At 56.8% G+C, this 14,514-nt stretch overlaps 2 protein-coding genes across 7 annotated transcripts in view; one reads left to right on the plus strand and one right to left on the minus strand.

Moving 5' to 3' along the window:
• Nucleotides 1-5,552, plus strand: part of SZT2 (SZT2 subunit of KICSTOR complex) — a 54,172-nt gene extending 48,620 nt beyond the window's left edge. For all 5 annotated transcript variants that reach the window (XM_064428613.1, XM_064428615.1, XM_064428617.1 and 2 more), the window contains exons 66-72: nt 225-438; nt 712-895; nt 1,204-1,326; nt 1,566-2,067; nt 2,382-2,498; nt 2,601-2,669; nt 4,826-5,552. In XM_064428613.1, the coding sequence (XP_064284683.1) occupies nt 225-438; nt 712-895; nt 1,204-1,326; nt 1,566-2,067; nt 2,382-2,498; nt 2,601-2,669; nt 4,826-4,969 (1,353 nt within the window). In that variant the 3' untranslated portion in view covers nt 4,970-5,552. The remainder of the gene's footprint in view (nt 1-224; nt 439-711; nt 896-1,203; nt 1,327-1,565; nt 2,068-2,381; nt 2,499-2,600; nt 2,670-4,825) is intronic.
• Nucleotides 5,553-6,136: 584 nt separating this feature from the next.
• HYI (hydroxypyruvate isomerase (putative)) lies at nt 6,137-9,047 on the minus strand. 2 transcript variants are annotated; one of them, XM_064428620.1, is made up of 8 exons: nt 8,852-9,047; nt 8,665-8,776; nt 7,452-7,566; nt 7,234-7,312; nt 7,010-7,059; nt 6,764-6,833; nt 6,457-6,591; nt 6,137-6,269 (listed from the first exon to the last, which is right to left on the minus strand). In XM_064428620.1, exons 1-8 carry the CDS (start codon nt 9,045-9,047, stop codon nt 6,181-6,183), a joined length of 846 nt encoding a protein of 281 aa, XP_064284690.1. In that variant the 3' UTR covers nt 6,137-6,180. The 2 variants fall into 2 exon arrangements, with proteins under 2 accessions (XP_064284690.1, XP_064284689.1); XM_064428619.1 differs by having other exon boundaries at nt 6,137-6,591.
• Nucleotides 9,048-14,514: the final 5,467 nt, after the last annotated feature.

Genomic DNA, 14,514 nt, shown 5'->3' on the forward strand with positions numbered 1-14,514 from the left:
AGAGTCTCTCCTAAGCTTAGAGCCTTCCAGGACCTTGCCTGCAGATTTGCTGAGCCTTTCTTTCCAGGAAAGCTTGCACATGCACGGGGCAGTGTTATGAGGCTGCATCCTGCTCTGGTGCTGGGGCAGCTGCACTGGCTGTGCCATGCCTTGTCAGCAGGGCTTTGCAGGAGGGTGTGAGGTGCCTGGTAACACTCCTGCCTTGACCCCCTGTCCCTCCACAGCTCTCCATGCTCTTCACGGAGGAGTGTGACAAGGTGCGGGACCTCATGCACGTGCACTCGTTCAGCTACGACTTCCACTTGCGCATAGTCCACCAGTATCTGCTGGGCTCCCACATGGCTCTGCGCCAAGGCTACCACCTCACCAGCTTCCTGGAGGATTTCATTGCCCATCACTCTGACATCCCCAAGTTTGGCCGTAATCACGTTTTCCAAGGTATGTAGGTCAATATATGATCAGTCTGGGATTGATCACCACATAACTTGGCAAAAGTCCTTTACAAATAAACCTTCCTGACCTTTGGAGTATTCAGAGAGATGACAGGGTGAGGGTGATGGGAGGGTCTGAGCTCTAGGGAAGGTCCTTGTTGCCCTGTTGTGGAAGGGGCAGGTTGGTTGCTGTGTCTCCTGGAGTAGATGGGAGGACACTGCTCTGCCCAGGTAAGAGGCACAGTGTGTCTCCTCTGATAGCAATGTATTTTTCTACTAGGCACGCTGGCCCTGCCCACCAACATGATCACTGCACACCAGCTGTACAACTACATTGCTGACCATGCCAACACCTACCACATGAAACCCCTGCGCATGGCCCGGCCGGCCACGGGCAATGACAGCAAGAAGGGAACACCGGGCACAGAGCAGAACGAATATGCACTGGTCTCTATTTGGAACAGGTGAGTGCATCTGCTGCAAATCCCTGGAGCTGCTGGAGATTGGTGGCAACCTGCCAGACCTGGGGACACTGCCCTAAGGTGCCAGCAAAGCTGAGTGTACTATACGGTGCCAGACAGCAGTCCTGGCCAGTTCATCTGAGATGGCCAACAGTGATGTGTGTGTGTGCAGCTGCATTTGACATTTCCCATGGCACTTCTGAGGAGTCCTGCTGTGTGGAATTCCCCATGTCCAACAGTTCTGTTGTGATCAGGAGCCCTGAGAGAACAAAGTGAAGCTTCCTTCTTACTGATGTGCTTTTTTTTCCCAGCTCGGGCTCCTACAAGGACTCTGAAGGTCTGCGTCACCATGATGACTTCGATGTGTCCCTCCTTGTTTGTCACAGTGCTGCACCGTTTGAGGAGCAGAGCGAGGCAGAGAGACGCATGCTCCGGTGAGCACTGGGGGCCAGTGGCAGCAAAGCTTCCTGGCTGGGGAGAAGGGCTTTGGGAGGGACTGCTTCTGTCTGGAATAGCTCGGGCAGAGTTGTTGGTGTCTGGGGAGGATCATCATGAGAACCTGGGCAGAGAAGCATCCTTTCTGGCAGGGACAGAGGGGCCTGTGGTTCATTTACAGTGCAGCTGAGAGGGGAGCAGCCCTTCTCCAGCTCAACAAGTGTCTCCTTGCTCCCAGGTTGCGTTTCTATGTCATCATGACAAGCCAGCGGGAGCTCTTTCCGCGGCTCACGGCCGACATGCGCCGCTTCAAGAAGCTGCCGCGCTTGCAGCGGGAGGTGCTGGAGCCTGTGGTAGGCCGGGCGGCCTGGGAGGCAGCGGAGCCGGAGCCGAGCCTGGGCCAGCAGCCATCGGCAGAGCGGGAGCTGTGGCAGGACGTGGAGGACAGCAGCGAGTTCTACGCGGGGGGCACGCAGGTCAAACTGGGGCCAGGGCTCTTCTACACCTCTCCGCTCTTCCCCTTGCTGGCCTCTGAGGTGGCCTCAGCCCAGAAGCAGCTCAGCAGCATGGTGCAGCTGGCCAAGTGCCACTGCCGCAGGGACAACCTCTGGAAGCGCCTCTTCCTTCTGGAGCCTCTGGCTTCTGACAAGCTGAAGCTGGGCAAGCTCTCGCTGGTGGAGCTGGAGGAGCTGCTCGATGCCGTGCATGGGAAATCCATCGCAGATGTCGACCCCCAGCTGGTGAGCAGCAGGGATGGGGGCACAGCAGCTGCTGTTCTGCTCTGGGAGGGAGTGGGGTGCCAGGTGAAGGGGCCTGCAATGCACATCTCTTCCTGCTTTGTGGGAAGGTAGAGGCAGGAACACAGCTCCTAGGTGGCAGGGGAAGGGGGAGACTGCATGGACCTGTCTATAGAGAGTGAACAGCCCTCAGTCAGCATCCTCAGTGGGCTGTGAGGGTTGCATCTGATCTGGGGTCTGAAGGCTGCTGTAGCATTGTGGCTGCTGGTGCCATGGCTAGAGGGAGGCTGAAGATCAGGCTTTTTCTATGCCTTCAGGAATGCTTCCTCACCATGACAGTCTCCTGGTACCAGAGCCTCATCAAGGTGCTGTTGAGCCGCTTTCCCCAGAGCTGTCGGCACTTCCACAATGCTGAAACCGGCACTCAGTATCTGGTAAGACACAGCCCACTGCCCACCTGCAGCCTCTGTCCCTGTGTCCCTGTCCTGGGTTCTGTACTGGCTCCTTTCTAACGTGCTCTGTGACTCTCCTGACAGGTTGTGCTCAACCAGAAGTTCACAGATTGCTTTGTTCTTGTGTTTCTTGATTCTCATTCAGGAAAAACGGTGAGTCCTTGGGAACAGAACAACAGCTATGTTGGCTCAGGCCAGGAATCTGTCTAGATTGATCCAGCAGTGGCCAAGGGCAGGTGTGCATGAGAACATGACCAGGTCAAGAAGCTGTAATGCTTCTCCTGAATACTGTCCCAGCATTTGAGAATCTGTAGCTTAGGCCCATCCTGAGCTGGAATTGGCCTTTGCATTTATTTGATAGCCCTCCACAGCTTTATTTCCTTTGGTTAATTTCTGGCATCCATGATTTCCCCTGACTTGCAGCTCCTTAAAGCAGTTGCAGTCTAGATGAAGAACTTGGCTTATTTTTGAAACTCTTACTGTTCTTTCCATGTGATGTCCCTTTGTTCTTGTATTAGAAAAGAGTGAACACTTGATCCTCTTTTCTTCACAGGATTGCTTTTGGATCATTTTCTCAGTTGTCTCTCTATCCAGGCTAAGCAGTCCTTCTGTATTCAGTCCAAAGTCAGATCACACTGGGTCTGGCTGGGAGGGGTCACCAGTGCTGTGGGCTGCTCCTGCCTGGGCAGAAAGGAAGGGGACCTGCACTGTCAGGGTCTAGCAAACCTGTAGGGGCCTTTGCCTTCACTGAACTTGAGGGCAAAAATACTTTGCTTTCAGCTGTGCTCCCAGGCAGGGTGCAGGATGGATCACAGGGGATGCAGCTCCATGTGAGAGCAGGGAATCTACAAGAGGCTTCAGTCCACAATAAGGCTTCTGCAGAGACTGCAGAATAACTGATGCCATGTAAAATAAATCATGCTCCATCTGAAAAGCAGGTAGGGGAGACATAAGAGGTGGTGCTTGCTGAAAGGCTGCTCAGTGCCTCCTGCCACCTGATGGTCATAGTGTCATCTTGTGGCCATTGATATGATAAACCCAGAACCTCCATCCCCTCTCCCAGTGACTCTCATTTTGTAACAGAAATCCTTTGTTTTCCTAACGTTGTATTTTGTGCTTAGCATTCATCCCGTTCTTGTAGCCTCTCAAAACTCTCTCAGGGCTTTTTTCTTTTTTTTTTTTTTGCATTATCCCAATCCTGTTTTGTATTAGTGCCTCAAATTTTATCAGCATACTCCGCATGTTTGTACCAGACTTGTTAAAGTACTAGGCAATGTGAGTCCCAAAGCCTGTCCTGAAGGACCTCTATCTGTAACCTCTCTCCATTTCCCCTTTCAGCACTGCCATGTTCTCATCTTAAAATTTTTGGTTAATTTCTATCTTTTCAGCTTACCTAAATTTCCCATGTGACACCACATCAAATCCATCCTGAATCTCAGATAAGATGTACCATGATTCCTTTGTCTAGAAATACTGCCTTATCAAAGAGAATTTTAGCATTAGCACATCACTTTGGTAACAGCGAGCTGCATTTCCCTCATGGTTCTGTCTCCCCCAGTCTGCTCCAAAGCCTTGCATGCTGCTGGAGCTGGGCTCACAAATAACTTCCTTTCTCCTCCTAAATGATGGTGGTACAATTGCTGTTTTGTAGTTACACAGCTCTTCTCATGGCTTTACCAGTTAGTAAGGGACCCTGGCTACTGGATGTGCTGGATTTCAGCTCTGGAGAACATCCTGTCGCTGTGTCTTGCCTCCATGACGCTGATCTGAGTGCACTGAGTCACATTTTTGTTCTGCTTCAGCTCCTGCAACCTCTGCCTGCTCCCTGTTCCTCTCTGCCTTTGCCCTGCCTTTTCAGTACAGTCACTAGTCAGAGTGGAGCAGGCAGCATTTATTTTTAGGATTGCGGTTATTACATTTCATCTCCTCCCCTTCCCCATTTGTTGCACTCCTACTCTTTCCCTTAGAAAAAGAAATTTCCCTCTTAATTTCCCTGGAAGCTCCTGTTAGTGTGGAGGCAGTAGGATCCCCTCCTCTCCTGTGGCTGCTGCCAGGATTGGTGTAACTGCAGATGTATGAGAGCTGGGACAGAGTGGGCAAGTCCTTGCACCGAATTTCCAGCAGAAAAATTGGGAGGGGGCTCAAATATGCTCTGTCACAGGAAGAGGCACTAGCTTAGTGCTTTGGCATTTTGGGACTTCTCCCACTATTTGCCTAACATTGCCAAAAAAGTGTCCAGACATCTGGGCTAGGGATTGCACAGTGCTTGTCTGCATCCTGTCCCCTGACCCTCTCCTCCCTCCTGGCAGAGCCTCACTGTGGTTTTCCGGGAGCCGTTCCCAGTGCAGCCCCAGAACAGCGAGAGCCCTCTGCCACAGCTTGTGTCCACGTACCATCACCTGGAGTCAGTTATCAACACCGCCTGCTTCAACCTGTGGACAGGCCTGCTCTAGCACCGGCACCCACATCCTGGAGCAGCGCCTACTCCGACCTGGACACGGCCGTGCCATTGTGACCATGGGGAGGAACGGGTCTCAGGGGGACCTGGGCGTGGGCACTGCAGGCAGCACTGCCAGTGGCACACATGGCTACTGACCGAGGAGCCTGGGGGTGTGCAGGCTGGCTGGTATGGCCCTTGCGTGCTGTTTTCAGTGGGTTTGATACTGAATGGCCTTGAACCAAACAGCAAGGGCAGGAACTTGGCTGCTGCAGGCTGGCTGAAGCAGAACAACTCTCAGGGACATGGCTTTGGTAACCATAGGTGAGTTCTGCCTGCTGGGAAGGCACTGAGGAGTGTGCACGGCATCATCTTCTGCCCAGGACAGCACTGCACAGTGCTCTGGCTTTAGGAAGAAAGACTCCTGAGTACAGGGCTGCCTGACTGGCAGTGAGGACAACTGCTTCAGGCCTTTTGCTTTCCTTGGGAGAGCATGAATGGGACAGGAAGGGTGAACTGGATCACAGGAAGGTTTTATGGAGGTGTACATTTGAGCCATTGGTCTATCTGTGAAATAAACGGAACCAGATCCCTGCTCAGTCGCTGTAGGCTGTGGAACGCTGCCTGTGGAGGATGCAGAGCAGCCCTGGCTATGGGGCTGACTGGGTTTGCTCTGGAATCTTACACTTGCTCCAGAGCAGGAGCAGCAGGGCAGTCAGCCTTGAGTATCCATGTGCAGGCAGCTCCCAGCCTGTTACCTTGGATCAGACAGCCTGTGAGGGGACTGCTTGCTTCACTTGCAGCCCTGCTGCAGTCAGTGCTGGGCACTGGCAACAGCCTTGAGAACTTCAGTACCTGGAAGTAAGTCTAAAGTGTTCTTTCCACAACTTCAGGCGCCAGCTGGAATGCTCCCCTTATTGGGGAGACTGGAAACCTCTCCCTGGACACCCCTGCAGCCTCGAATTGAAAGTTTCCTGTGTGCCTGAAGTCACCTACAGTGGTGTCTGAGCCATCACTAAATTAAACATGCTGCAGGTGGTACTTGTGTAGATGAGGGTCCAACAGCTTGGGCTGGCCCAGTAGAGCCTGAGGAAGGGAAATTACATAGATGCTCCTAACCTCATTCTAGGAAATCATCCCACCCACCACACCCCCCTAGTCCTAGAGAGGACACGTGCTCCTCTTTTAAGCCATTGCTTTGTCTTTTATTCTCATGGTTTTCTAGTTTTACTTGGCTGCCTTGCTGGTCCCACCATGCTGCAGCCCTCGGCTCTCCCAGTAGGATCGCAGCCAGCCCAGACCTTCCAGGGTGTCTCCTGCAGTGACAGACAAGGTCTCCTGTTGCAGCTGGAGCAGCTTCTGTTCAGGACAGAGCCCTCATCCCCAGGTAGGGATAACACCCAGTACCTGTGCCCCTGAGGACCTGCCTGTCTTGGCACAGTACCCAGCCAGCTGGTCTGTGCTTGGCCCTGCCCGTGGGGCTCAGACCTGCAGAGCACTCACCCTTGGGAGCATACTCGCACCCCACGTAGCCAGTGTAGCCGAGGGACTCCAGGAGCTCGAAGATGTAGGGGAAGTTCAGCTCCCCAGGGCTATCGGGCTCGTGCCGCCCTGGTACCTGTGCAATCTGGATGTGACCTAGGGAGGGAAGGGGAGAGGCCATGCCCAAGGCAGCCCTGCCTGCAGCCTTTGGCCATGAGACAAGGTGACCCAAGAGCAGCCCCACACCCCCAGCCAGCTACAGCAGGGCCTGGAGTAGGAGGGCCCCCTCTCAAAGCCACTCCCCAGTGGTCTGGGCACAGGGTGTTACCAATGAGTGGGAAGTATGTCTCCAGGTTGCGGGACAAATTGCCATCCATGATCTGGCAGTGAAAAAGGTCCTGGGGGTGAGACAGGAAAATGGAGGGTGCAGCTGGTCAGCAGTGAGCAGTTAAGGACAGCTGTGCTATGGTCCCTGTCCAGTGTCCCCAAGAAGGTATAACAAGCCCACAGCCACTAGAACTCTTTTGTGGACCTGTGCAAATGTCTCTCACAGAGAGCTTCAATGCTGACTCACCAGCTGCAGCTTCAGGTTGGGCCGTCCCACTTTCTCCAGGATGGCAGCAGCTAAGGGGGCAAGAAATGAGAAACCATTGCCCCAGGGTGGAAGCTTTGCAGAGAAGCCCCAGGACGTCCTTTATCAACTGTGCTCCTTCAGCATCTCCCTCCTTGTGAGGCAACCTCTTGCCTTTCAGACTTTGGAGATCCTTCTCCTCTGAAGACTCTTGTTGTCTGGCTTACCTTGGTGTGGGGTGTTCAGATAGTAGCGAGGGTCAGTGATGCGGCTGTTAATAGGCTCCAACAGTCCAATCATGTCTTCCTGTAACACAGTAATATCACCCTGCAAGCATCCTGTTATCTCTGCAGGAAGCATAACTTCCCCATGCCAGGCTGGTATTTTCCCCATTCTGGGCATCCTAAGAGCTGCACACACAAAGCAGGACCCATTCCCCACATACCTGGGACAGGAGGTCAGCAGTGTATCTGAGATTCTCAATGAAGGTGGTTTCCATCTCACCTGCCACTGCAGCCCGGTCTGTGCCCAAGGGAACCCGCCCAGCCATCACATGAATCCTGCAGGCACAGAAAGATTATCACAGGCAGCAACTGGGAGCAGCTGGCCTGATATAATACACCTTCCTCTGCTGATGAAACGGGGGGCCAGGCTGGGGGAGCAGACACAGAAGGGTAAGAAGAGCCATCTCTCCTCCAGGAGGCACAACAGCAGCCAGCAGGCTGCCAGCCAGGACACAAATATGCACCGTCCCACCTCAGTACACAGAGGGATGACTTTGAACCTTTTGCCTGAAAAATCAGACTTTGCTTCTTCCCCATTTTGTTAACTGCCTTCAGCTCTTTCACCCTGACTCTGGAACTTTCTGGGGCTCTTGGTCCTTGGCAAAGCCCCAAACCAGTACGTTGGGCAATTGGCATGCTTCTTCTGCCAGGGGCCTGCCCCCTGTGAGGTCTCACTGCTTGCTGGCTGTGAGCAGGGAGGGGACAGTGCCCCGGGCTGGACTGCCCTGCCATGAAGAGCTCAAGCCCCAGCCATCTTCAGCCACCATTGGGGGGAAAGCACACAGTAGAAACAAAAACCTTTTCAATGTGGCTGTACCAGTGTGCAAATGGTGCTGGGCAGCCTATGGCTTGCCTAGCCCATGCCCTCCACAGGGCTTTGGACTGAGCTGCAACAGGAAAGAATGGTGCAAAGTAAGAATAAAAGGGCCCTGTTGGTTTGCTGAAGGGAGCTGTGCCAGGCTAATTGCATCTTTTACGGTGTCTCTGCTGTGCTGGAGTCAGCGTGGCCTCAATAAAGCAACTGTTGTGGTGTCCTGGTGGAAACGATTCGTGCAGTTGAGGAGGAAAAAGGGAGGATTATCCTGGGGACTCTTGTGTGGAGGTGGGAACAAGAGCCTCTGCTGGGAAGGGCAGGGTCGGGCTCGTGCCTGGCAGCTCTCGGTCCGCTCCCAGCGAGCACGCTGCGGCCGCGGTGCCGCTCAGCGGAGCTGGCTCCGTCCCGCGACAGCCGAGCAGGAGATGCTGCCCGGGAGAGGCGGCAGGCACGGCGGGGCAGAGGGCAGGCTCCGCTCAGAGGCAGTGCTGGAGCAGGGGGCAGCAGAGGAAGCCCCCGGCAGCCGCGGGGCCGGAGCGGGGGTCCCGCCTCGCACCTACCTGGGGCAGCCCACGGCCCTGGCGTAGTGCACGGCCGCCTCCAGGCCCTGCCGGAAGGCTGCCTGCCGCCCGGGCACGGCCGCCAGCCCCAGCTCGCCCGCCTCCTGGTCCCCTGGGAGAGAGAGGCAGGGTCGGCGGAGGCTCCTCGTACCCCGCGCACGGGGGGAGCAGCGGGACGCGGCCGTACCGGGGGGGGTGTTGAGGAGCGCGATCCGCACCCCCGCCCGCTCCGCCGCGGCCCGCAGCTCCTGGGCCGGGCAGCCCGCCGGCCAAGCCGCCTCCACCGCTCCGAACCCGGCGGCCGCCGCCGCTTCCAGCCGCGCCGGCAGCGCCGGGAGCTCCGGGAAGAGCCATGAGAGGTTGGCGGAGAAGCGCAGCGCCATGGCGGAGGGCGGGCCGGGGCGGGCCTGGGCGGTGCTCCCGCGGCCGCTCCGGGCACCGCGGCCCGCCCGGGCGGCCCCGGCCCGCCCGCGGAGCGCAGCGAGCCCCATCGGGGGCAGTGCCGGGCTCGGCGCTGAGGGCTCCGGGACGTGCCCGCGGCCGTGGGTGAGCGGCCCCGCGGGCAGAGCCGGCCCCGCGCCGCCTGCGACACGCGCGGGGCTCCCGGCCGCGGGTCTGGGACGGGGCCGTGCTGGGGGCGCCTGGAGCCGCGCCGCTGGAATCCGCTCTGGGAAAGGGGGTTTTGCCAGGTGTTGGCCTGACACACGCGAAGCGCCCTCTTAATTGGTTTCCTGGGGAGCGTGTCTCTGACAGCGTCTCATTATGCGAGAAACTCTCTCTCCTTTTGTCCCATGCTCTGCATATTTTACCATAAAATGTTCATCTCCACTTCTGCAGAGCTGTGGCTCGGGCGTGCAGGAGTGTGACCCGGCGGTGCCCGCAGGCAGCTCCTCGCTCCCAGTCCCCGTTGCCCGTGCGCTGTGTGCCCCAGGCACGCTCGCCGGTGCACGGCTGGGCTGCGTGCCCTGCCCTGCCCGTGCCCGGGGGCTCTGCCGTGGCTGACAGAACGGGTGCCATGAGCCGTGGACATTTTGCAGCCCCTTGTGTTTCAGCTTTTTCCTGGAGGCTCCTACCCCTTGCTGGGGGAGCGCCGCATGGTCCGGCTCCTCTGTCACTGCTGCAGTAGCCCTTTGCAGCCCCAGGCAAATGCAAGCCCCAGGAACTGGCTGTGCTGTGGAAGGCCAGCCTGGGCAGAGGCCAGCCCCAGCAACAGGTTTTGGGTGGGGGTCGGTGCCGGGGCAGTGCTGGCGAAGGGGATAACAGTGGTGAAGCTACCCACTAAGGAGTCTCAACTCAATTAAAGCTATTGATTAATCAATTAGAAGAGGCTTGACTCAACTTCTCAGTAATAATCCAAACTGTCAGTTGCAGGGACTGGCATCCATGTCCTCGGGATGCAAAGGGGCCAAGAGACAAAAAGCCTCTGCACAGGATCCAGCACCAACCCACCCTGCCTCCCCACCTGTACACCAAGACCAGTGTACCCCCTGACGGCTGTGTCCTGAGCCCATCACCCCTGCTGGGGTGTCCCTCCGTGCTCCCTGGTGTTGGGGCAGGCTTGGCTGAGTGATGTGACCTGGCTGGCTGCATGGATATCCCCAGCTCCCCTCCTTATCCAGCACACACACATCCCCAGGACACAGACTGCTCCCTGCCGGCAGCCGCCATGCCGGAGCAGTGCTGCACTGTATACATGTCCTGTGGCCTCACTCTGTGGTGCACAGGGATTGTCATCCTCTTCAGTCTTTTCCAGGAGGCACCTGAGTGCAGGTGTGTGGATGGCAGCGCTGCACAGTCGTTGGAATCCCTGGAAAGAGAGCTGGTACCTGCCTGGCCCGGGGCTGCAGCCTCACTGGGTCCTTGCACCTCACAAAGGCATTCACTGAGGCCATGCATTGCCCAGCAGCCCTGGGTGCATCTCCAGCTGGAGCCCAGGCCCCTGGCAGCGTCAGAGCCCAGGAGTCAGTGTGTGGGAGCAGGAAAGCTTTGCTGGGTGGGGGTGTCAGTGAATAAACACTGAACTGGGCCCCAGCATGTGAGTGACCTGAGCAGCCAGATGGGAATGCACAGAGCCCTCATGTAAACCTGCCCTGCGATGGCAGGCGAAGCTGAGGGCTCTGTGCTGAAGCATTAATAGCATCTTTATGTCTCTGGTAATATATTGCATTGATTTTCTCATGTTATAACTGCGGTTCCTGCATTGCAGGCTGGTGTTTTGTCACTTTACCTTGACAGGACGCAGAGGATTTACTCCCTGCCGTGGCACACACAGCTCTGGAGCTGTGTCTCACGCTGCTGCTGGGGCCTGTGCTCTGCAGCCTCTGTGTGAGGAGCCAGCACAATGAGCATGGGGTGAGATGGGTCCCATATCCCCAAGGAAGATGAGGAGGGGGCACTGGAGAGGGAGGGCAGCTCTGTACCAAGCATCTCTGCTGCTACCCAGGAGTTTTATTAGCCTGAAGAAAACGTAGCTTCTGCACATTTTATTGTCGAGCTGACATTTCATTGCAGACCCAGCTCTGGCCTCTGTGATGGCTGGGACAGGGAGGTGGCAGTGCCTTGGGGTGCCCTGCGGTGCCAACAGTGGACGCTGCCCACTGAAGTGGGGACACCACTCCTCCCAGTACCCCATAAATCTCTCATCTCATTTTGCTGTAGGGCAGGTATTATCTTTCTCCTTTATGAAGGATGTTTTAATTTAAATTGACATTTCTGTATTTTAACTGCTTGTCCCAGGTTCCCAGGTGGCTCAGCTGGCACCCTGGGGGCCATGAGGGATGAGGTGAGGTGGGCTGGGGTGTCTGGATGGTGCCATCCCACTGACACTTCTTACCCCATCCCTCCTGGGCACCCCCAGACCTGTCCCATTCCCCCCTGCACGCTGTGGCTGTGTGAGGGAATCCGGGGCTCAGGCTGGGAGGGGCCATCCCAGGCATCCCTCCCAAAGCTGTGACAAACATTCCTGCAGGATGCCTTAATGAGCATGTTGTCCAACTCAAGCCTCACTTTCTTGCAGCCTCCAAAAACACATGAATATACATAAAATCTGTATACCAAGTTATGGGAAATAAAAGTTCAGCCTTTGCCAATTTACAGCTATTCTTCGTCAAGAAAGATTGAACTGGGCGCAAACATGGTATAAATCCCAGCAGAGCCAAGTTAAGGACTGAGCACCCCTGCCTCCCTGCAGCTCCCAGCATGGGTGGGCTCTCCATCAGCTGGTCAGGATTTTCTTGCTATTCCAAGATTTTGTAGGAAATTAATGAGGAGGCCAAATTCTCCTCCAGCTCTTGGAGGAGGCCAGGGCGGGCGGTGCCTGGGCCCGCTGAGCTGGCAGATGTTGTTTAACATTCCCGGCAGTAATTAATAGATGGTTTCATCACTCTTGTACAATTCAAGCATGTCGTCCTGCTTCTCTCCAAATACAGAGCAGAAATATTTGTTAAACGTGGCTGGTGTTTTCTCCTCATCATTAGTGCTCGAGCAGCTCCAGCCGCTCCAGGATTTATCGCCGTGCCAAAATTTCGTTTGGCCTCATGATGCTGCCACCATCCCTCCCTCCACTGCTGGCCCCTCCTGTCAAAGCGCTCCCTTTATCACTTCCCCTCTGATTGATGTCCTGCTGGTTGCACCCTCTCCTTTACATCATGATTATGGATTCCTCCCTTTTCCATTCATTACTCAGCAGGAGGATGGGCTTTGGCCAAACTGTCTCCCTGACCAGGGCACCCTGTGGAATTCAACCCAGAAAGGGTCTGCAGGGATCACTCCCACTACCCAGCACCCATGGTGGGGTGCAGGGGAAGGGCTCCTCTGGGGGTGCTTCACCCCACAGTGCCCAGGTGGGCTGGTGAGACCACCCCAAGCAATGACATATGTGGGGACACAGCCTGGGTTGGGCTGGGCACAGCATGGTGACATCATGCAGTGGCTTGGGAGCAGGACAGAGCTGCCTTGAGGGAGGTGGCAGCCCATTAGCCAGCATCATTGGCACCCCAGGGAATCACTGCAGATACAAATTAATCAGAACCTCCCAGCTCATCATTAGTTATTAATAGTATGTATTAGTTATTAGCTATTAGTTATTAATAGGAGCCTGCCAGCTTGCCAGCAGTTCACTCACAAACAAAAGTAAGCGAGTTCTCCCAGGAGTGCCCTGCTCATGGCAGTGGCATGGCACAGTGTCAGCCCCCATGCCCAGAGTGGGGTCATAGTGGGGACATGGGGAACAGGAGGTCAGCAGGGGCCAACCTGATAGGGGAAAGCAGGGCCCGGGGAGGGAAGGGAATGCTCCCACTGCGTCCCTGGCTGAGCCGAGGCTGACCAGGTGCCCGGGGTCTGAGTTCAGCCCTTCCCTGCCTGCAGGTGCAGAGATCCTATGCAGCCCGACGTCTCCGGGGCACAGCCAGCCCCTGGCTCTCTCCCGCTCCCACAGCCCCATGAGGTCAGTGATCAGCCCCAGCGATGTGGCCCCAGCACACTCAGTGTTGTGTGGGGCACAGGGGCCGGTCCTTGTTGTCCTCCTCCCCAGCACAGCCCTCTGCAGCCCAGTCACCATGTTAAGCCATCTCTTAATTAATCAGGCTGATTGTAATGTGTTTTTAGGGCATTAAAATTCAATTGTGGAATTCTCCGCCGGCTGGGCTCGCAATGAATACAGAAGTTTGCCTAATTAGAGCTGACACGCAGCCGGCGGGAGAACCAGACAAGCAGCCCCTCCAGGGCTGCCCAGCTCGCCCGGCCCCAGCACCCCCATCCCTGCGGCTGTGGGACCAGCACCCACCACCCCCGCCGTGGGCACCCAGCCCTGCCCTGGGCACAGGGAGGGCAGCGCTGCCCGGCCCTGGTGTCCTTGGGGACAGCATCATCCGTGCGCCCGTGCCAAACCCCTGTCCCGGCACCAGGCACGAGCAGAAGAGCTGTTTCCTTATCGGCAGCATCAGGTCTTCGTTGTCATTACTACAGCAATTATCATCTCATTTGGAGTCTTTAGCTGCCATAATCTGTCTCTTGCACTGATTTATTCCGCAGGTCTCTTCCCCAGACGTGCAGGAGGGAAAGAGTCATCAATAAGGAGTCAACGAGCTCCGTCTCCCGGGAAAGGCTCTTCCCATCCGGAGCTGAGCAGAGGTCCCCGCGGCTGGACCGTCCTCCGGAGCAGGGCAGGGCTGTCCACACGCAGCACATGCCGGGGCCGAACAGAAACGCCGAAACGTGTCACAGGTGGGCTGGGGAGCACAGGAAGGTGCTCAGGGATGGACAGCCAGCCAGGGGCCACTGCGTGCGGTCACCACAGCTCCCTGGGCGGGGTGGTCGCTCCTGCCTGGCTCTGGCGTGGCTGTGCCAGCAAAGCCCTGCTCCCCACTCCTGCTCCTCTGCCACATCTCCATCCCTGCAGCAGGGAGCCGTGCTGGCCGGGCACCAGGCAAGCAGGGCTGTGCTGTGGGGCTCCAAGCTGGTGCATCCCCTGGGAAGGGTCCTGCAGGGGCAGGTGATGCAGTGGGAGCCATGGCTGGCCCCAGTGCCCAGCTCTCCCTGGGCATCGCTCCGGGGCCCGAGAGGGGTCTCCTGACCACTGTGAGCAGCCGCCCAGCTCTGTCCATGCACAGGGGACCCCAGGCACAGGGGCTGGTGGCAGCAGTCACCCTAGCAGTCAGCAATCAGTCCTGAGCACATGGAGCAGGATGTCATCCCTGCAGCGCCCCCAGGAGAGATTCTGTATCTGCACAGCCCATGGTGCCCATCCTGCTCCCACCCTGAATCCCGTGTTTGTAGCAGGGTCCCTGAGGCGAGTGTGGGAAGTGACAGGGTTTGGGCACAGGCAGGAAGTCACTGCCCTGGTCCCCACAG

Source organism: Passer domesticus, chromosome 7 (assembly GCF_036417665.1).
Source record: "Passer domesticus isolate bPasDom1 chromosome 7, bPasDom1.hap1, whole genome shotgun sequence".
Lineage (NCBI taxonomy): Eukaryota > Metazoa > Chordata > Aves > Passeriformes > Passeridae > Passer > Passer domesticus.